At 56.1% G+C, this 22,777-nt stretch overlaps 2 protein-coding genes across 2 annotated transcripts in view; both read right to left on the bottom strand.

The window, feature by feature from the left end:
- SLC26A6 (solute carrier family 26 member 6) overlaps positions 1-11,187 on the bottom strand; it is a 28,552-nt gene extending 17,365 nt beyond the window's left edge. Inside the window, 5 exon segments of the mRNA XM_030570492.1 lie at positions 4,063-4,112; positions 4,115-4,170; positions 4,173-4,236; positions 5,013-5,085; positions 11,126-11,187. Coding sequence (XP_030426352.1) covers positions 4,063-4,112; positions 4,115-4,170; positions 4,173-4,236; positions 5,013-5,085; positions 11,126-11,187 — 305 coding nt within the window.
- Positions 11,188-21,743: 10,556 nt separating this feature from the next.
- Positions 21,744-22,777, bottom strand: part of CELSR3 (cadherin EGF LAG seven-pass G-type receptor 3) — a 69,829-nt gene continuing 68,795 nt past the window's right edge. Inside the window, exon 36 of the mRNA XM_030570286.1 lies at positions 21,744-22,181. Within this exon, the coding sequence (XP_030426146.1) occupies positions 22,154-22,181 (28 nt within the window). The 3' untranslated portion in view covers positions 21,744-22,153. The remainder of the gene's footprint in view (positions 22,182-22,777) is intronic.

The raw sequence follows: 22,777 nt of genomic DNA, 5'->3' as shown, positions 1-22,777 counted from the left end.
AACATTAAGAACTTTCCCAGTTCGTCACATCTCTCCCCCCTTCGAGACCGAATTGAGCGAGGTCACTTCAGCCAGTGACCTGGGGAAGTTCGAACCCACCAAGGTTCCCATGGATGCCCCAGCATCTCTCCCATCCCTTGGTGTGAGTTACACCAGGACAGTCCAGTCTTACGCCCTCCCTTAGGTCGGGTGTGCTTGATGGCACTTGCAGGCCGCATGTGGGAAGGTTTATGCAGCCCACGCCCTTTGCCACCCCAGTACCTCTGGGCTTCAAGCTGGGATTGGGTCTTTTTCCAGCGCTCTGGTCTGTGATTCGGGCTCCCTTGGTTAAGAGCCCCCATCTTGGCCTTGGCCAGCTCTGGGCTTGGGCAGCCGCTTTCCACTTTGTGGCCCAGACACAACACCTCTGCCGTCCCCCCTTGCACTTTCCAGCTTTTACCATCAGTCCCACCTCCTTGAGGCAGCCCAGCCCCCTCTTCACCTGGGACACCTGTTCCTCCAGGTCTGGGTAAAGATGCACATGTTATCAGTGTCTGCCAGGCCAAGTTCTCCATCCCTCTCAGCTTGTCTAGAATCTCCCCAGGCCTAGGCATGGGGTCGGCATCAGACACTGTGATGGCTTTAAGCTTCTGATAGCCCCCATAAAACCAGATCATCCTGTCTTGCTTGGGGATCAGCCCCACGGGTGAGGCCCATGGGCTGTAAAATGGCTGGATCCCATTTAAAGCCAGCATGTCCCTGACCTTTCTCTCCAGGTTCTGGGCTGCTTTCCCAGTGACTCTGAATGGGGAACACCTGATGGGGAGATTGTCTCCCACCTCAGGGAAGAGATCCTCCAGGGGGTCTTCCCCCTTCTCCATCCAATCCTCCCCCTTCAGGTCCAGGGGTCCCCTCACTCTTCTCCCATCCAGCAGCTCGAACGGGAAGAACCCTGTGGATTCCTGGGGTACCACCAGCTGCCTCCCAATTCCCCCCAGTTCTACTTCCCCTTGGGGAGCCCATTTCCGGTACAGGAATCCCTCCTCCTGCAGGACTCTGTCCCCGCAGCCTTCCCCAAGGGGGGTTGCAGCGCTGTGGCCAGCAAGTTCTCTCAGCTTCTCCAAGGAGGGATCCTTCTGCAGCTCAGTCTGGGATTCAGCGGCTGGGGCAGGGAGTGGGACCTGCTCCCTCTCGCTGGCTGGACCTGGGGTCACAGCCCCCCTGAGCCCTGTCCCTGGTAGCTCCCTTCCTGCTGTGTAATCACTTCCCAGCAGCACCTCTGGACCAGGCAAACCTGTTTGGCAGCTGACCTGCCCTGCCTGGGTGTCCCTGCACTCAGCTGGGGTCTCAGCTCCCCCGTGCTCAGCGCTTCCCTTGCTGTCCCAGTGGGGGCAGGCAGCGAGCTCTCTGCTCTGGTCACAGCATCAGAGCCAGTGTGAGCCCCCTCTCCGGTGTGCAGGGGGGCGGGGAGCATCTCTCCCTCCCACTCAGCCCCAGGGGGCTGGTTACAGGTAGGCAGGTATCCTGAGCCCAGCAGCCCCTCCCCCCTGACAGCCAGGTTATTTGCATTTTCACTGACCATTTCCATCCTAGCCAATTGGTTCCTTGGATTTGAATTCAAACCCTCGGCCGTTACAAGAGTGGGACCTGGATCCTGTTCCATGGGGAGACAGTCACCCCCCAACAGGGCCTCCCAGCCGATATCCTGGAGAACCCCAAGCACCAGCCAGCCCGACACCTCCTGGGTCTGCACAGGGATCTGGGCCATAGGCAGGGCGAGGGGCTTCACCCAGGTCCCACAGTCCCTCAGCATCTGGGGATGCACCACCACAGTTCTCTCTGTCCCAGGGTCTCGCCCTCGCAGGCATGTTTCCCCACTGACCCCTGGGCAGCCCCCTATGTCTCTCTGCTCCACCATCACCAGTCCATGCTGCTGCCTGCTTCTCCTGCAGCTTTTCCTCGGGCTCTTGCTTTCTCTCACGGTCCTCTCGCTCTCTCGGGCTCTGCCCCCATCCCATCCGTCTCCAATCTCCTGATGGGGAACCCAATCGTGAAGACCCTCGTCTGATTGGGACCAGACTCCCGGGGATGCCTGGCTGATGCTCCAGCTGCTCTCAGAGCCTCTTGTAGCCCATCTGGGCCAGGAATCTGCTCCTCAGAGCGGTGCTTCTCCTCCAACTGCACGATTAACTGTGCCTTGGTGAATTCCTCATGCGTAACCCTCTCTTTGTGCACAGGATCACAATGTCCCTTCTCAAGGAGATGGTGATAGGCCATCACTTCACCGTTCCCAAGTGCTCTGGACTCACAGGCCTGTGTGCTCTTGGCTCCCCCATGGTTTCCAGGAAGAACCCCTGGTGTGCCAGCCCTTCTCGTGATCACCACCTCTTTGCCAGGGTCGAGCTGCAGACTCCTCCGCCCCTGGGACTGCTCCTGCAATCCCCAGGGGAACCCTGCTACTGCAAAATCCTTCTGTCTCCCAGGGTCGAGCGGCAAGCTCCTCCGCCCCTGAGACTGCTCGCTGCAGTCCTCAGGGGGACCCTGTTACTTACAGTCCTTTTCCGCTGGTCACACACTCCCAGAGGTTAACTGCCCCCTGAAACCGTCCCTCTCTGAGCCTTCAGCACGCCTGGTCCTCATTATCCCTCCTTTGTTTTACTGCTCCCCAGTCACTTACTGCAAGCAGCGCCATTCACGGGGTGCAGTACGTCCCGCCGCTGCCACCAGTTGTCACGGAGTCACCGGGCGATGCTCCGGAACTGCTCCCCACCAAGCCAGGCAGGACTTTGGGGAACCTCCTCTCCCTTGGAGCAGACTTGTTCAGGGCAAGAAGCTTACACAGCTTCATCTCCTGGGTCTCTCCTTGGAGCATTCAGCATCCTCTGGCCCTCCGTGCGCTTCCCACAGCGAGTCTACCCCAGTGGGGTCCTGGGGAAGCCACCGTGTTCTGCACCCTCACTTTGCAGTCAGACGTGACTCTCAGCCAGCCAGTAAAACAGAGGTTTATTCGATGACAGGAACAGGGTCTAAAACAGAGCTTGTAGATACAGCGAACCGGACCCCTCGGCTGGGTCCATTCTGGGGGGCAGTGAGCCAGACCCCCAGGTCCTGCCCTCCACCCTCGACCCCAGCCAGCTCCAGACTAACAACCCCCCCCCAGCCCCTCCTCTCTGCTCAGCTCCTTTCCCGGGCCAGGAGGTCACCTGATCCCTTTGTCTCCAACACCTTCACTGGCACCTTTGCAGGGGAGGGGCCCAGGCCATCAGTTGCTAGGAGACAGAGTGTCAGGCATTTAGGTGCACTGGCCCTTGGCTTTGCCAGATACTTAAGAACGCCCTGGGGACACTGAGGCACCAATACAGTATTCAGAGAAAACATTAAGAACTTTCCCAGTTCGTCACACAAGGGGATCCGGGCCTTGGCAGAGTCCCGCCCTGTCCGGGGCAGGGGTCATGCACTGAGAGCACTATATCAGCTAAATTCCAAACCAAACGCCCCCCATGCAGGACCCCTGGACTCCCTCTGAGGGCCCCTTCAGTAAGGACTGGAGCACCAAACTGCAGCTTTAGAAACACCAGGCCAAGTCCGCATGCAGTAGTGGCAAAGGCCCGTGCAGGATACTGGCCCAGGGCATCACTGACCTTCCTGCCGCTTCAGCCCTGCGCTGGCCAGGGGCCCAGCACGCCCTGGGGGGGATGCCTGGCACACAGCACTCCCCACCTGGCTGGCACTTGGCTGTGTGTGGAGTCAAAGAATAGCAGCTCCGGCAGCGCCAGAGGCCAAAGGGCAAGCATGGCATGGGTGAATCCAGCCTCAGGGGCTGGTGCCTTTACACCCCTTCCCCCTGCTCTGGCTCCAGCAGTGGGGCCTGGTCCTGGGCAGTCTCAACACAGTGCTCTTCCTGGGGACAAGAGTCATTTAGCCCTGGACCCCTGCATATGGACAGGGCAGGAGACAGCGGGAGCCCAGTCAGACAAAGAAAAACAACCCTGCCAGGGTCCTAAAACCCTATCAGCAAGCCCACAGGGCAGTGCCACTTCCCCCTCTCCAGTGAACTGGGGTAGTGCGTGAAGTGCCCCCTACCTTACGTCCCGGAGCCTGCGGCAGACAGAGGGCCTTGGAGCCTGGGTTCTCTCGGCGCGATCTCCTCTAGCTCAGCCTCGCTCAGAACCTCGCTGTCTGCCTGGGACCCCAGGGGCGGCGCCGCAGCTCGCTCTGGCTCCATCTTCCCGGCACCAACCTCACCCGCAACTCAGGCTGAGATGAGAAGGGGAGAGGGCTCAGTGCTGGCAGTGCTACTGCCCCCCCCGGGGATGCCCACGCCCTGCTGCCATTGCCTGGAGGCCAGTTCAGCCCTGTGTGCTGGGGAGTCCCAGGCCACGGGTGGCCCTCGGGGAGCTGTTTCTCCTGCCAGCTGAGGAGCTGTGCCAATCTCCACCACTCCATTGCCAGCTGAGGCCAGAGTCTAAATCTGCTGAGGGATCCAGTGGGTTGGTGTGACCTGGCCACACTCACAGTTAGACTCTGATCCCAGGAGCCAGGACAGGCCCAGCCTTTGGGAGCTCCCAGAAGCCATGGGGGCAGGAGAGAGCCAGGGCTCAGTGGGGTGCAGGGAGCTCAGCATGGGAGCCTGCTGTCGGGGGGGGACAACCAGTAGGCAGACTCACATTTGGGGGCACTGGGGCATTCAGGAGCAGAACTACTCCCTTGGAGCAGTCCTAGGCCACTAGGAGATGGCTGGATCCAAAGCCCTGCCTCTTCAGGCTGCTGGTGCTGTGACTCCCCTGCAACTTATGATTAGAGTGCACAAGGCACCAGGATTTGGGAGGGGAGCTCCCTGCCTCTCTCCCACTCCTGTCCCTGCACCAGAATAATGGGCCCAAATCTCATCCCTAGGAACACTGCAGCCCAGGCCCTTGGCCGCGCAGCTCTGCGTCACTGCACGGCTCCAGGCTGGAGTCAGTGCTTGTCCGAGCCCAGCCTGCTCCCCAGGTCTGAATCCTGCAAGGATGTTGCAGCTCCATGCTCATTACCTTGCAGCTGGCTGCTTTGGAAAGTGATTCTGCTGTCCCAGGTCCTGGTGGCTGTGGAGGAGCAGCAGCTGGGCTGAGGAGAGTGTGAGGGGGGCAGTCCCTGGGCAAACCCAGAGTGATTCTGGGCTGCATCCTGGCCACAGTGTGGACCCTACACTCACTGCCCTCTTTGCAGTCCCTGGCAAGGGCTGGAGGGTGCATGGTCAGTGTGCTGTGTATTCAGCTATTCTGGACTAGGGATGTCCCATTGGGGATCACTGTATCCCGAGTACAAGTGCAAACAGCCCAGCAGCTGCTCTGTCTAGCCTATGCCAGGGACAAACAGAGGCTGCTGAGTGGCCAGGAACAGGTTCCCTGCAGCCAGTCCAAGCTCCACAGGACAGCTCAATGCTGAGCCTGCACCTGCAGACTTTGCACTTTTCACATGAGGGGGTTTTGTTCTCAGCAAGAGTAACTGACGTTCTAGGCTAAACGGGCCACCATTGGTGGGGGTTACCCGTACACTCCATCCTCTACCCCCCCAGATACTTCACATGTAGAGCTGTGTACCTATACCCCCCATTCCCACCCTCTGACAGACTCATGTACAGCTGTGTACCTACACCTTCTGCCTCGCCAGCCATTCAGATGTACAGCTGTTATGCCTCTACACTTGCCCCTTAGACACATACCACCAATATCCACTGCTCCCCTTCCCTCCAATACATACAGATACAGCTGTGATCTTGTACCCTCCACCCTTGGCCCTAAGCCTCACACATGCACAGCTGCATACTTATACCCACTGCCCCACCCTGAACACATACATACAGCTGTGTACCTATATCTGCCCCGCCCAAATACTCTCATGTACAGCTGTGTACCGATACCCTCCACCTCCACCCCTCCAGACACCACAGGTGCAGCTGTGTACCTATACCCTCCCCCCCCCACCCCTCCAGACACTCACATGGTACAGATGTGTATCTATACCCTCCACCCCCCACCCCAGACACTCACATGTACAGCTGTGTAACCTATACCCTCCACCCCCACTCCCCAGACACCACATGTACAGCTGTGTACCTATACCTCCACCCACCCGCCAGACACTCACATGTACAAGCTGTGTACCTATACCCTCCCCCCCACCCCCTCCAGACACTCACATGTACAGCGGTGTATCTATACCCTCCACCCCCCACCCCAGACACTCACATGTACAGCTGTGTACCTATACCCTCCACCCCCACTCCGCAGACACCACATGTACAGCTGTGTACCTATACCCTCCACCCCACCCGCCAGACACTCACATGTACAGCTGTGTATCTATAACCCTCCACCCCCCACCCCAGACACACATGTACAGCGGTGTACCTATACCCTCCACCCCCACTCCCAGACACCACATGTACAGCTGTGTACCTATACCCTCCACCCCCCACTCCCCAGACACCACATGTATAGTTGTGTATCTATAACCTCCACACCACCTGCCAGACACTCACATGTACAACTGTTATCTATACCCTACCACCCCCACCCCTCCAGACACTCACATGTACAGCTGTGTACCTATACCCTCCACCCCCACTCCCCAGACTCCACATGTACAGCTGTGTACCTATACTCTCCATGCCTGCCTTCCTCCGCGCATGTTCAGATATACAAGTGCCACGCACATAGGCATCACACCCCCCTTCTCCAGTCAGACTTAGCAAGGATTTTAATTGCCAGGTCCTCAATTTGTTCAGTACTGGTGAAAGGGGGCCAGAGCGGTAACACTGGAGCCTCCATTTCTGCAGGCAGGGGTCATGGGAGGGAGAGGCACATCCGGCCATTGGCATCTGTTGCCATTGCTAAGCCCTGGCTGCGGGGTGGTGGGAGGTGCTACGTTCGGGCAGCAGGCCCTGCTCCCAGAACGACTTGTCTCTTAGCCTAGGCTCAGCCCGCTGCTCCATCTCACATGGGCCAGACCTCGGCAAGGTGGGAGCCGCCCAGTCAGAGGGCAGGGCTGTGGTATAGGGCTCAGGTACACAGGGCACAGTGCCAGCCCCCCAGAGGAATGAAGCAGAGCCCACTTGGCTGTGGGAGCGCAAAGGGCTGGCCAATCTCCTCTCCTTGCTCTGAGCCCCTCATGAGCCCCCACACACATATCAGCGAACAAAGCTCAGCCCTTCACCCCAGGCGTGATCCCTGCCAGTGCTCAGGGTTTAGAGCTACAGCCACCAAGGAGAGCTTGGCCTGTGCAGCTCCCCGGGGGCCTCACAGGGCTACAACAGCAGCGCAGCAGTTCCTGCTCGGGCTGGTGCCTGGACTCTGAAACCCAGCCGGGAGGGATGGGAAGGCTCTTGGAGCCCGAGTGGGAACAGCTATGCAATTTTTAGCACAATCATGCGAGCCCAGCGTGACCACCCAGCCTTTATTTAAGGGGCATCCCTGCACAGCAAGCACAGCACAGGTGCGGGGAGGGCTGCCTGTGTGGCACAGCACACCCTGAATAGCTGGGCATGATGTACTGTGGCTGCCTGCAGGCAGCCCCCCAGCATGCCCTCCTGGGGGCCTGGAGGAGGGCTGGGACGTTCCCCAGGGACCCCTTTAGTACAGCAATCAGGCCCCTTGCTTTCACACCAGCATTCCAGTGAAGGCAGTCGCAGCAGGGCACGGTGGGGATACTTCCCCGTGGTGGCCCCAGCTCCTCACAGCGACAGGGTTGATTAAGGAAGTGGGCTATTCCTCCCAGCCAGCCTAGCTCAGGGAGAGCCTAACCCATCCGTCTTGTGGGGCGGGCAGAGCCAGCTCTGTGCTCAGGGTCTGACGGCACGTCTACACTGCACCGCCACCCCTGGCTGTGAGTCTCAAAGGCCAGGCCTATGGCCCAGTCTCCTGGGGCTTGTGTAGGGTGATCCCCTTTGGGGGTGGGGGTGGCGGCGCGGGATAGGAACAAAGGGAAACCACGTGAGGGACAAGGGTTTATTTTACAGGAGGTTTTAGGGAAACATCATTTCCCTCAGCACATTGTGTATTTTTTCTCAAGTGCCCTCCAGTACACTGTACAAGTCTCACAAGCTTCATGTAATGTTAAAACAGTGCAGGAGGTCCGGAAAAATCAAGGCTGGGTGGTGACCGTAGGCTCGCCCTACGTTGCTAAAAATAGCAGCGTAGCCATCCCTGCTCGGGCTCGGAGAACCCTTCCCGGCCCGGTTGCAGAGCCCAGATACCAGCCCAAGCGGGAATGGCTGCGCTGCTATTTTAGGCTGGAGTCTCCAGCCTAGGAGCCTTTCTCCAGTGGGCACCATGCCAAAAGTCACTGCTAACTGGTTGCTCTGGCAGAGGTCAGGGGCCAAAGTGGGACACATCGTAACAGCCACATGCTAACAATCCCTCCAGGCACAAATCCACTGTCTGCACCTAGGGCTCTCGTACCTCATGGAGATGGGGGCATACCCCCATTAGTGGTAACTGGGTGTCCCACCCCTGTTAGTGCTAACAGGTGTATCCTGCCCCCTTGATTTGGGGCATAGCTCCCACAAGCACTAATGGGTGTTCCCGCCCCCATGATTTGGGGCATAGCCCTAGGGATGGGTAATGGAGGTGCTCTGTGCACACTCAGCTCAGATCCAGTGAAGCTGAGGCCAGGCTGAGCTGCTCCTGGTGCTATGCTGAGATGGCTGGAGCAATTTACCTGCTGGGTGAGGTGGCCCTCTTCCCTCTGGCTAGCTGCAGCTCTCCCCCTCAGCGAGAGGAGACTCTGTCCTGTGATCGCTGGTGCTTACCCTGTGTGGGGTGTGAGCTGCCGTGCCCGACAGCCCTCCAGTGAAGTGTGCACAGCTCCTTCCCACTATTAATACTTGACTGTGATCTTTGAGACACCACTCCCCCCTCCCACCCGCCTTCACCTGCCAAGAGGGCGCCACAGCCTCGGTGTTCAATAGGTTTAAAGGGGGCAAACCCTGAAAGTGCAGTTGCCAGGCTGGGGGCCCTGGGTGGGCAATCCGGCCCCAAGGAGGCTAGGGCAGAGGCCTGTGGGTCATCTACAGGGGGATGTCTTCCTGAAATCCCTTCCCGCACTGCACACCCTCCCACATCTCTGTCATGGCCCCACAGCATAGCTGCCTCAGGAGAGATCCTTGAAGTCTACCAGTGTGGCACCATCAATCAGCCACAGAGTGGCCCTGCTGAGCACAGCCCTGTGCTTCAATGACAGAGTAACCAGACATCTGGATATTAGGGGCTTTGTCTTATCTACGCAACGGTATCCCCTCTCCTGCAAAAAAGTGTCCTGATTTTTTCACATTTGCTATCTGGTCACCCTACCCCAGGCTGGCTGGATGAGGCCTCAGGGTGAATGTTCCTGCTGGCCTGTCCATCTCTTCAGTCTGCCAGTCGCTGACACTGGGGATAGCCCTCTGCCCCTTCCAGAGACCCTGGCTTAAACCATTCCCCGGGTGTGGAGTGGGCACTCTTCTCCACACTGCGAGGACCAGAGGCTAGTAAGCAGCCCCAGAGCTGCCTGCAGAGGGCACCCTCAGGGGCAACTTGTATGTTTCCTACTTGGGGGCAGTAGCCTCAGTCTAGGGCTGTTCCTCAGTCGAGCCATGGGAACCTCTCCCAGTGGGTGGGAGCCTGGGGCAGCAGAGCCTTGGGCATTGTCAGACTACACTAGAGCGTGTGTTGGAGTCTAGAATCCAGGGCCGTCTCTAGCGTTTTTGCCGTCCCAAGACAGCTGCGCCATTCGGCCGAAAGTCCCTTCCCTCTGACAGGGGAGTGACGGCCCGCTGCCAAATTGATGCTGAATGGCTGACGTGCCACTTCCTCTTGATTGGCCCCCCCAGGGCAACTTCTTGCTAGGCTGGTGCCTGAGCCGGCCCTGCGAGGGTCTCTCACAAAGAGACCCCTGGCACCAGCCCTTCCCATCTCTCAGGCATCCAGATCCCAAAACCAGACAGGGCTTTGCAGGTCACAGCCAACATCCCTAACCAGAGGGGGATGCTGCTCCACTCTGTACCTGCAACAGTTTGGCTTCAACAGCCCCCGTCCTTGCAGGCCTTGCCCTGCTGCCAACCTGCTCATCCTGCAGGCCCCTGACTTCCCTCCTCTCACGTCCCCCATTCTGCCAACTCCACTCCCTGTCACAACCCCAAGCAGCTCTGCACCTTTTCCTGTGCTAAAACCCCCAGGATCCTTCCTGAATCTGCAGCTATGCCCTTCCCTCTGCTCCTTCAAACCCTACTCCAGACCTACTCCTCCCAGGCAGCCCTGTCCCATTATCAATGCCCCAGTCCAGCCTTTTCCTGGGCACTGCCCCTGAACACACCACCAAGCACCACCTCTCATACTCTTTCACTTCCAGACCCCTTGATCTCCCAGTGTGCCAGATCCTCAGTGCCACAGACATCTCTGGGTCAGCAGGAATACCCTTGGATGGTCCTAGAACACCCTTGCCTACAGCCCCGGTGCTCCCATAGGCCACTGAATTCCTAGGGCAATGCCCACGGGCAAAGGTGGGTGCTTACCAGAGTGTTCTACAGGGACAGCTGTACCTAGTGGCCTATTCTGCGTGCACTCACTGAGTACATGAGCTCAGAGCAGGAGTTCTCTTATCTTGTTCCAAAGTTCCCTGTGAGGCTCCCTGAGTTCAACTCAACCTTTCACATCTTCCAGCTCCCTGGGGTGGGTAGGGGTTGGGTAAGGTTTCAGTCTAGCATTGCTGAGTCATAGCCGGCCCTCCACCTGCGTGACTCATCCATCATTACTAGAGTGCCTTTTGTGCTCCCATTAGGCACTGGGCCACTCACAGACACAGGTCCCCAAACCATCCCTGCTGCCAAGGGCATGCAGCCTACACATGACAGGACGCAGCGAGTGAATGGACATGGGACACTGAATGAAATTATCCCCGTGCTCATGGATGGGGCTCAGAGCTGCCTGGTCTCAGCAGGAACCATCCTCAGGTGAAACAACCTGTGGTTAGAAAACCCAGTGTAACCAGTTCCCATGGTGCAGACACTTGCGTGGTTATCCTGCTTTCTTCCTCTCACCGTGCCTGCTAGAGGGCAGCATGACCACATAGCCACTGAAGCTAGGGTGGGTTCTAGATCCTGCAGCATCCAGCACCAAAACAACCTCACCTCCAGTCCAGAGCGGGTGCCATTTCAAGAGACTTGTCCTGTCCAGGAAGCCTCTCCCGCATTCCTCTTGCCTTCTCTGGTGGCAGAGCACCTGCTGGAGACCATCTCCTTCTGCCAAGAAAGATGTTTGTGGTCACAACACGCACTCTCTCTCCAGGCACTATCAGAAATACCACACTGCATGGAGCAGCTCTGCCTCTGTTTGGCCTCTACACGTATGTGCGGATGGCACAAGGCTTTAGCTTTTGTCTTTGTGCTTCAGCCCATTTTCTAAACAGCCACCTCCTCACTCGGTCTTCACTGACTGTTTCTCCGGACCAAACCTCTCCTACCAGAATATCTACTGTCTGACACCCAGGGCTACCTACAGCTTCTTCTCCAGCTCCGCTCCCTCTTAGAGCAGCATTTGGGATACTTGTCTTTCAAGTATCAGCCACAGGATCAGGTTGGTGCATTTTCTAAGCTGGCTGTGGGTGATCAGCTGGTGCATCCCTTAGCACCAGGTGCTTAGGAATATCACCCACCTAGCAATGCTAGCGCCCACAGCATCTCTGACTGCACTGTGCCCATCAACGTGGTGTTCGGGTAGAGCCAGCAGAATGTTTCTAACAGCTGTTCAAGAGCATTTGGTCAAATCAAGCCAGCAAACTCCCTTGCTGATATCTCGGCCCTTTCAGTCACTCTCAGGGGAACACTCGCACCAGTAAAGAGTTGATTTGCAAGGATGTTCACAGAAGGTGAAAATGCCACAGATGGTTGTGCACTTCCTGGGTATGTGCACAGAGAACGCGTCAGGCACACGTAGTGTGTGTTTTCTCTAGGGAGTTTTAATGCCTTCTTGGCAATGGGGGATAGGAGACAGATCTTTGTACAGTACCCTGCACAATGGGACTCACTCTCTGCATGGGCTTTGTGCAGTGCAATCATAACAATGTTTACTGCTAACTCATACCAGCATGTTTGTGAGTGCTCCCCATGCACGAGGTACCTCGTCCCATGGGCATCCCAGGGCAGTCGCAGCGACAGGCTAGCAATGCTTTGCCAGGAAGATGGAGCGGAAACATTTGCACACAACACCCAGTAGGAATTCTACTGGAAAGCAAGGTGTAAAGCCCAGGTCCATCAGCGGCTGGTCTATGGGGTGCGGCTGACGGGGCAGCGTGTTCCAGCATCCTGCACTCTGCAGAGTCCACCCCTCTATCTCCGGGACCCATGGGCCTCTGACAAACATGCATGTCCCAAAGGCCATAAAACCTCTGGTCTTCCAGAGGCCCCATCAGCTGGTGCTGACTGTCCCAACCAGGTGCTCACTGCTATAGACTTGCTGTCAAGGTCTCTTTCCCCACTTTGAACTTTAGAGTGCAAATGTGGGGGACCTGCATGAACACTTCTAAGCTTAATTACTAGCTTAGATCTGGTACGCTGCCACCAGTCAGAAATTCAGTGTCTGGCACACTCCCTGCCCCCCCCTCCAGACTTTCCCCTCCCTGGGTTGCCTTGAGAGGCTTCACCAATTCCCTGGTGAACACAGATTTAAACTCCTTGGATCTTAAAACAAGGAGGAATCAACCATCACCCCTCCTTCCCCCCACCCCACCAATCCCTGGTGAGTTCAGACCCAATCCCCTTGGATCTTAAAACAAGGAAAATCAATCAGATTCTTAAAAAGAAAGCTTTTAATTAAAGAAAGAAAAGGTAAAAATTATTTCTGTAAAATCAAGATGGAAAATGCTTTGCAGGGTACTCAGATTCATATAGACCAGAGGGACTGCCCCCCAGCCTTAGATTCAAAGTTACAGCAAACAGAGGTAAAATCCTCTCAGCAAAAAGAAACATTCACAAGTTGAGAAAACAAACATAAGACTGATCCGCCTTGCCTGGCTATTACTTACAATTTTGAAACATGAAAGACTGATTCAGAAAGATTTGAAGAGCCTGGATGTACATCTGATCTCCCTTAGTCCCAAGAGCAAACAACAACCAAAACAAAAAGCACAAACAAAACTTCCCTCCACCAAGATTTGAAAGTATCTTGTCCCCTGTTGGTCCTCTGGTCAGGTGTCAGCCAGGTTTACTGAGCTTCTTAACCCTTTACAGTAAAAGAGACTTAACCCTTAACTATTTGTGTATGACACTTGCCCTCCACCACCTCTATGGCAGGTGGGTGTGTCCCTAGGGCAGCTGGTCTCTGGCATCACCTTCCCCAGGAGGGTCCTGCCTGCTGTCTGGACATGCTGGGATGGCCCCTATGCCCTGCTGCTGCAGCTCCTCCCACTGAGCAGCACTGCTCATTCCTTCCTTTATCGGGGACTGTGTGTACCAGAGCTGTTCCAGTCCCCATAAAGCTATAAAAGCACTGCTACAGGTAGCAGCTCAGGGCCTTTTACAACCTTTTTATTGCCCCTCCCTGTCTCACTTTCCTCATTCTGTCTCACATCCCCACTGCTACCCCCTCCCTCATCACTATCTCCATCTCTCTATCCCTGTCTCCTTTCACTGAACTTTTGGCCAACTGGGTTCCCACCTTCCTCCCCACAAATGGCTTAAGGTTACACATGGCCTGGAGCCACTGGTAAGAGGAGTTTCCAATTCTTCCTCCTTGCCTTCACCCCCAACTCTTCCTCCCTGCAGTCCTTCCACACTCTCTCCTGGAGAGCTCTTCCTCCCTGCCCCTCAGGGCCGTAACAAGGGCGAGGTGACTGGCGAGGAAGACAAAGCAGAGGGGCGCAGCTCTACCGCGATCGGCGGCACTTCGGTGGCAGCCCTACTGCCGCTGCTTCTTTGGCGGCGGGTCCCTGAGTCCTTCTCAGAGGGAAGGACTTGCCTCTGAATTGCTGCCGCTGCTTCATTCATTCTTCACAGACTAGGTTTTCAAGAGAAGGAGAGCAAAGGACTGCAATGGGGCAGGGCTGCAGGCCAATATAGAGGCACATCAGCAGAGCTTCGGGGGAGAGTTTAGGCCTGGCTTAGCAGGGGGATGCAGGCCAGGATTGAGGGGCAGTGGCAGACCTGTGTGTAGGGGCCCAGGACTGAAGCAGCAAGGACTGCAGCTCGCGCTGCAGGGACACTAGTAAAGCTGCACGTAGGGGCCTGTGAACAATTCCCTCCTGGGCCCCCTTGCAGCTGAGCCCCTCATGGTGCTGTTACTACTCCACCTCTTTTAGGTCTCTAAGGACTCCATGCCAGGCTCCCTTGCCTCACAAATCCCCCTCCTCAGGGCCAGTGTATTACTAACCCTAGTGCAAATCATCCATCCAGGAATAGGGTGGCCAACTTTTTACTCCCACAAAACTGAATACCCTGCCCTGAGGCCCCACCTTTGCTCACACCATCTCCCCTCCCTCTGTCTCTCATTCTCCTCATCCTCACTCACTTATTTTCCACTGAGGGTGCGAGCTTTAGGGTAAGGCCAGGAATGAAGAGTTCAGAGTGTGGGAAGGGGCTCCAGGCTGAGGCGGTGGGTTGGGATGTGAGAAGGGGGTGAGGGCTCTGGGCTGGGGCCAGGGAAGAGATACAGGCTCTGGGCTGGGGGTGCAGGTTCCAGGATGGGGCCATAAATGAGAGGTTCAGGCTGGGGTAGGCATTTGGGATGTGTAAGGGGTGAGGGCTCTGGTGTGGGGCCAGAGATGAAGAATTTGGGGTGCAGGAGGGGGCAACGGACTGGGACCAAGGGGTTTGTGTGGGAAAGGGCTCTGGGTTGGGCCAGGGTGCATGGTGGGGAAAAAGTGACAGCTCTCGCTGAGGGTGCCAGCTCTGGGGTAGGGAACCTTTTTTTCTGTCATGGGCCATTGACCCACAGAAAAAAAACAGGATAAGTTGGCACTTGTGGCTCCTGTCCCCACAGGGGGTATCTCTTTTCAACCGGTGGCTCTGGTAAAAACTCAGACACCTGATCACCCTATCCTGGAATTCCATAACATAGTCCATGTCTCACCCCCAGGGCATGCAATCATTAAGAGGCCCCTGTCATTGAGTCAGCAAGCAAAGCATGGATGACGGTCAAGCAGCTGCCACATCTAGGCTGCTCTTCTGTCCCCTCCTGCCCTGCCAGGACAGCCATCCCAGCCCTTTTAGCTGGGAGTTCATCCTTACCAGGGGAGCTTCCAGCACTGCCCCTGTTCCATTAACCTCCCACCCCAGGCAGGCCAGAAAGTAGGCCTGGCCTAGCTCTTCCCCACCCCCTGATCCTCAGCAGGTTGCTAGCTCAGCATGGAAACCCCTTTCTCCCCCATTACTTCCCTCTTCAGCGCTGGCTCAGCAGGCCCTGTACTGCCTTCAACCCTCTCCAGCCCTGGCTCTCCAGCTTGGGGAGATCACAGCCAACCCCTCCACTCATCACCTGCCTTCAACCTTCCCCCAGGAACTACCTCACTTGCTGAACCTCCTTGATAGGCCCAGGTGCTGCCCTGCCATCTTTATTGGCCCAACTGGGAGCACCTGCTCTAGCACAGGGGCACTGGGCCTGCTTCTTTTAAAGGGGATGGGTCACCCTTGCCAGGGCCTAACCAGAGGGCTGCAGGGCTGAACTGAAAGACATGAGGAGGTCTTGGGGGAGGGGAGCTCAGAACCCGGATAACTTAGTAAGGAATTTAGAGATCACAGCTCTTAGAAATGGTTTAAATTGACCCAGTGGGCCTAATTCTCCTCTCCACTACACAGATTGTACCTGGGGTAACTGCTGGCTTCAGTGGGGTTACTCCTGACGCTGCAACACAGTGTGGAGTGAAGACTCAAACCCCAGCTAGCCAAACCTGGCAAAGGGTGCTCTGGGAAAGGCCCTTTTTTCAGTAATAAAGGAGAAGCAGGTGTCTAATCTAGTGGCGATCTACCATAACCTTTGCGCTCAATTTCATGGCTTTCTCCTGGCCCTTCTCTTTCTCCTATCCCTTGGAGAACAGGATCTTGTATAGGAGCGCCGGCAGGAGAGGGAGGGGCTGTCAGACAGGGCTCAGGCGTGATCTCTAGCTTGTGAGCACTTATCGATCTCCTGCTATCAGTGGACTGTGGCTTAGCAACGGTGCTGTTCCCCTGGCACAGAGCTGACCCCTTGGTTTTTGAGGCGCTGCCGTTTTGAACCATCCAGTATGATTTGTACCCAGGGCCGGTGCAAGGATGTTCCACGCCCTAGGTGAAACTTCCACCTTGCGCTCTCCCTTCCCCCTCGCGCCCCTGCCCTGAGGCGCCCCTCCACCCCTCTCCGCTTAGGCGCCGCAAGCCTGGGAGGTGGGAGAAGTGAAGCGGCCACGGGGTACTTGGGGAGGAGGCAGGGCAGTGGTGAGCTGGAGCAGGGAGTTCCGCTGCATGCCCCCCCACTTACTTGCTGCAGGCGGCCCTCCCCGTGCTCCTCTGCCCCAGCTCCCTCCGCCTAAATGCCGGCAGCAACTGGGGCAGCTGAAGATCCGACCGCCACGGTCGCTGCCGAAGAAAATGGCGCCCCCCAAATCCTAGTGCCCTAGGCGACCGCCTACGTCGCCTAAATGGTTGCACCAGCCTTGTTTGTACCCACTCGTCACTACAAATGTGTTAAACTCCTGAGGCTCCCTCAGGCTAGCGGCTGCTGGAGTCGCTCACAGCAGGGCCTTGTGAGTGCGAAATGCTGCCCGCTCAGAGGAGCATTTTACACCCCTTGGTTCCAGGGGACGTGGCAGCACAAAGAGCCAGGTGGGGGAATTGGCCCACAATCGTACACCGAGCCTCCCTTACTGGTATGGGCCCCTCACCCCAGAGCAGACCCTTGCAGTGCCAGGAGGCTCTGTGCTGCAGGTCAGGCCAAAGGGGCCTGGGCAGGGCTGTGTGGAGGGCCCAGGAGTGGAGTAGTGGAAGGCTGCGGGTTAGGACCCTGGGGCAGTGGCTGAGCTGGATGGGGGTTGGGGCAAGCACAGCAGTGCAGAGCCTGCTCAGGCTGTCCTGGCCTGGCCAGTGCTCTCGGCCCTCCCTTTCACATGCATTAGAACAACAAATGAGGAGACCTAGAAAAGAGAAAACTGAAGGGAGGCTTCCTCGGGTCTCTGTAGCCACCTGTCCTTGTGCAGGGAGAAGCTTGTCTCCAACTACAGGCTGGCGGTGCTGGACTCACATAGCTCCCACATGGCTGTGCGGGGCTGGTCGTTACAAGAAGCCTGCGCTTGCTGTAGGGATAAAAGCATATCGTCCCACATCTCACGCACGCACCCAGCTTGAGTGCCCTGTGAAAAGGGGGAATTGTCCCCCAGCTTGCTGGGAACACATCCTGCCTGCAGGATCCCTGCTCAGCCAAGGACAGTTCTGCTGACTTAAGGCTTTCAGATAAAGATTCCCGGGCTGTGTGCCTTGGCACTAGGGAGCTGGGTGGGGGAGTGCCTGCCCTGCTCCTGCAGTTAAATTAATCTCACAAGGGGGCTGGGCTGCCTACCAACTTTAGCTTGGAGTTTGTCCTCTGCTATGGTGCTGGGGTGTCTGGCTGTGAGGTCTGGATGGGCCCCACTGGACTGTAGGTGTTTCTATGGCTCTAGCACTGTAGGAAGCCGCAATCTCAGCTTTCTAATTAACTGCTGGGCTCTTAGCTATTACTATTACTCCAAACATCTCCTACTCCCAGTACCCCCCCTTTTTCCCTTTTCACACACCAATGCCTGCACATCCCCGTCTGTCTCATCCCCTCCCACTCACAGGCAGACTCAGAAGCGCTCTTGCTCCCACCCACCCTTCTTTTGCATGGTGCCCTTATAAGTGGGGCAGGGGGAGGGCCCAGACTCTATGCCAGCTGGTCAGTGGCAGCTCAGCTCTCCTCGCTTCCCAGGGAGATTAGCTGAGGTCCATGCACTGTATGGTACCTGGGGCTTTTGGGTCAGACCTTCAACCGTATGTGCCCATCTCCTCTGCACGGTTATTAAAGAGCCTGGGGCACTTCTCCAGAGCTGGGCTTTCCCACCCGCACCCTTGCTTAAATCTTCCCCTTCCCCTCCCTCCAGTGTGCAGCAGGCTGTGTTCCTGCTGACCTCCGCCCTCCACGCCCAGTGCGACTGGTCACAGCGGTGCTGTGTGTGGACAGTCTGTACAGCACGCTGGGCTTCTGTGCTGTAGATGGCTATAGCGACGGAACGAACTGAACCCCGGAGCAGAGTGAGACACAGGAGGGAGCCTAGGACTTTTATAGAATTTTATTTTCAAATCTGGAGCTTTCATGGTACAATTTTACACGGCCAGGGACGGAACCCGTGGGCCTCTCCACTCCCTGCCAACAAACTGGGCAAAGGAGAGGAGACAACCAACCCACCAGAGGATGCGCTCCGCAGCCGAGGCCACAGCAATACAATCCGCAGAGTCACTAGCTAAGCACAGCTTCCAAAGATGGAGGTGGTCTCCCCTCCCCAGAACATTCTGAGCTGCAAGGCAGCAGGTTGTAGCGGCACAGGAAAGGCCAGCAAGGCCTGGCACAAGGCTAATATCGTTGCTGCTCTCTTTTTTTTTGGCACATGTCACTAGCTCACCATTTGGCAGTTGTGTGAATTCCTGTCTACAAAGAGTCAGAGGGAGGCACCTGCGGCCCTGAGCAGAATCCTGCCCTTCTCCCCGAAGTCACTAGCTGGCTAGTGTTGGACAGGGCTGAAGATGGGGGCTGTGTTCACTCAGCAGTGCAGCCAGTGTGGAGAGCTCTGCATGGATGTTTCCTGGGGAGCTTTCCGGGGGTGCGGATATAGCCCTCCACCAGTGTTCACCCGGGTGGCAGGCTGGAAAGCAGCAGCATTCTAAGGGTTAATGGCTATGGTCTCAGCTGCTCCACCCATATCAGCTAGCTCCAGCCCAGAGCTATATTGGCACCTGCCTCTCCTGAACACAGGGTTGTGATCTCCCACAGCCATCCCTCACTGAACTAATGCTCCTTGAGTGTAAACAAACCATTCATCCAACCAACCCCCTCCAGAAAAACAATTCCACAGAAAATCACGTTCCATTCAAACCCAATTACAAGCCAACCCAACCAGCTATTTGGTGATAAGAAGTAGTCCAGATCCCCATGGTCTCACAACAGGCTGGAAGGTACAAACAGCATTTGAAGAAAGATGCAGTTGTAGAAATCAGTGTAACAAACAGAGCTCTAGGTCCTGGTTATATACAGCCTGAAAAAACAGTGTAAACAAGATTGTTCCTGAAAGGAACATCGTGCTGAGAAGGTGCCACACAGCACAGATGGGGAGTCTGCATTCCCCAGCATTGTCAGAACCTGCTCTTTCAAGACAGAAGGCCAATATCGTGGCCTGTGCTTTCTGCTCCACTGCACGTTAGAGCTTCATTTCTGTAAACAAGTAGGTGTGTGTAAACCTCTTGCCCACCCGCCCATCTTGGGGAGGGGGGCTGCAGCATGCTGCCCTAGTCTCCACGGCCAGTCGAGGTGAGTGAATACGTGAGCGGCAATGCTGCGGTGGGCAATACGACCTGGGCGGGTGCGGGGAGTTTCCTCCACTCCTAAAGGGCCTTGCTCACGTCAGACCCGGGCCACGAGGCAGCTCTGATCAATCGCTTCCAAGGCAGAGGTTCTCCTCCTCCTGCGCACACTTTGCTCAGGCCGCAGGCTGGAAGGCCACAAGGCCCTTTGCACTAGCTGCCAACTGTGGCGCGTATTTGAGAATACAATTTTTAATCACCATTAACATTTCCAAGGCTCCTGCTGGTGGTGGCACGGGCAGCGCCAGGGTGGCCAGATCTCAGAGGATGCAAACCACCTTCCATCCTGTTTGCACAATCACTGGAAAAACTTTCCTTGTGTAAACATTACATAATTTTAGTCAACATTACGCTACAGTGTTCTATGGTAATAAGGCAGTAAATAGGGTGTCATTACTCTGTAAGTGGTTGATAACCAGAGCAAGACACACGAGGCCACTGAGGGCTGCAGCCTGGAGAGAGAGACAGATAACACCCCACAATCACTTTAGTAAACACATTGCTTTTGACAATCAAAATGGACTGCATTGGTGGTTGAGAAGGTACAGCCAGGCACAGACTGTCACCCATGGCAGGGGGAGGTAATGCCTGTGCCTCTGAGGAAAACAGCAGCAATACACCAGTTAAAGAGGGCTGGGGGGGTTGGCAAACTTTCTTTTACTTCCATCTTCATGTCGGGTTCAATAAGCACAAATCCAGCCTATAAAATGACAGGGCTCATGAGGGCCTCCTTGGGATAATCAAAGTCCCCAGCCCCTTTGATGAGGGGAGTAAGGATAAGCCGTCAGGGTGGCTTAAATGTCAAACTACAGTGGGTTGAAAACAGCTGCCCTCTCTCTCGACATTCAGGCCATTCTGAGCTGCGGGCCTTTGCAGCAGACGGGGCAGCTGTCACTGCTGCCAGGGGAGCGTTGGGACGGCGGGGAGGGGTGCACATGTGTGGACATGCACATGGAGCCGCCTGGGTATAACTCACTACGACCCTATTACTGGACTCTGTGCCTGACAGAAGTGCAGCCTGCAGTACAAGCCAAGGGAGATGCAGGCTCCTGTGTGCTAGGGACTGGCGTGTAAAATGGAGATAAGAGGCTGCTCCTCTATTGCAACAATGGTGCCCTGACCAGTGCCCTCCAGCCATGCTCCCTGGCTGGCTGGGACCATCTCAGAGCTCCTCCCCTTGGGCCACTTGGTGCTAACCTGGGACTTGGGAAATTGCCCACTCTTGGAGACAGCACAGGAGAAATCTCCCCACTCCCCTGCAGAGCACCCAGGTCTAGGTCCCACAAAGTGGTGTCCAGCCTCTCTCCCTGAGCCAGTCTGTAACTCTGAGGCTCCTGGGGACGTGAGGAGGGTGGGGTTTGCTCCAGTCAATACTAGGAAAAAAAGAGGACACTGCACATGTGATGGTGGCTAAAAAAAATCACTGTTCTCCTCCGTCCTCCCTGCTGAGTGGGGCCTGCTGGGGACTCGGGCCTTTGGAGATGGACACTCAGGGAGAGGCCTAGAGTGTAGGCACCTTTGGAAGGCTTCTTAGAGGCTTTTTTCACTCAGCAGGAGCTCTCACAGATCAGCTTTGCCTTCCTGTGTTCTAACTCTATGAACTCAGCAGGCTTTCCCACTCTGCCCGTTTCGAGCAATGGCTGTGTGACACAACACAGCTCTAACACAAACATAGGCTTCTACCCAGCACAAAACCTCTGTCCAGCTGGGCACAATTGGCAGCCTCTGCTCAGCACTCAGACAGTAGGAGACTCCTCCTGAGAACTGAAACGCATTGATGAGCTATAGTATATGCAGGACTAGAAAATCCAGGCTGCTGGGAGAGAGTGGGACTAGCCCTGGGAGCACCATGACAGGGGTGTTGGCAGGGCTGTGGAGGCACCAGGGCCGAAATAGCAGGGAGTAATGCAGGTCAGGACACAACACAAAGGGAAGCTTGGAGAAAGCCGCTCCCTGGGCTCTGGGCTTCCACACGCACAGCCCCACTGTGGAAAGGCCAGCAGCAGCCCCTCTAGTCACAGCTGGGACTCGCTGTCAAGACAAACACTGTCAGCATCACAGCAACGGACACAGAACATTCCGTAAAAATAACCATAGAAATTCTCTTCTCTCTGATTACAAAGATACAAAATGTATAAAACCCTCCCCGACCCCATCTCCTGCGGCCACCCGCTCCCCACTCTCTCTCTCTCCCTCCCTCTCTCTCTCTCACACACACACACACAGAGTAGAAATGGTTCAGAAAGGAAGATTTCGGTCTGTTTGCTTTTGATATGTAACCAGCGGCTCCAGCCTGGGTTTGCTCACGGTGTAGTACTTCTCCCCACCTCTGGGGGTGCCCTGTTGAGCAGGCGATTGGTCAGTGCAGCTCCATTCTGGTGCAGAGGTACCTGAGACCCCTTCCTCCCAGAGATGGTTTGCCTAACTCTCCCCTCCACGAGTTGTCCAGAACCAATGGGTGGGGAGGGCGAGGTAGATTTGGGCCTCTGACCACCATCATCAGTTCTTTCCTTGTAGGCGCCTGGCACCCAAACCTCTGCTGAAAGTGTCTGGCCAGGTGATCATCCCTGCTTCTTCCTTCGCTCTCGCCGCAGCTTGGGCCCTTCAGGAATGACCTTCACTTCTTGTTATTCTTCTCAGGGAAAAGGAAACAAAATTAACAAATGTAGCCTCTGGTGCCTTACTCCCCAGGCCCAAGTGACACTCCCTGGACTCTCCCTGCTTGGCCAGGGGCTTGGGAAAGCATCATGCTCACCTCCTGGTGCAATAAATAATGACAAGGGCAGGGTCTTGCTGTGACTCCCAGAACAATGGCCAGGCCAGGCACATAAAAGAAACAGAATACAGATCTTTTCCCTTGGCCATACCTATTCACCCAAGTGCCTGTGCCATGCACAACTGAAGGCAACAGACAGATCTGTACCCCGCCATGCATTCTAAAAAGCATAGCTCAGAGCCACTTCCCCTCCGTCAGTACCCGGCAGGTGTGCCGGGATAGATGCTGAGCCCCAGAGGAACGTAGGGGCGCCCCGTGGGACAGCTGCCCCTTTAGAGATGTTAGCACTACCACCCATTGCACCGGTGTGACGCGGTCCTTCAGAGCGTCACAACCAATAAGTACTTTTAGGGCCTAGTTTCATCCTATGGGGGTTGATCTCGTTTCGCCAGGAGGCTTTGTGCTTTCAGATCCCATACTCCAGGTGGTAACATTTGGTTGCTCTTTCGTTT

This window comes from Gopherus evgoodei, chromosome 7 (assembly GCF_007399415.2).
Source record: "Gopherus evgoodei ecotype Sinaloan lineage chromosome 7, rGopEvg1_v1.p, whole genome shotgun sequence".
Classification (NCBI taxonomy): Eukaryota; Metazoa; Chordata; order Testudines; family Testudinidae; genus Gopherus; species Gopherus evgoodei.
The sequence above is the reverse complement of the archived record's forward strand: the minus strand, read 5'-3'. Positions and strand labels throughout refer to the sequence as shown.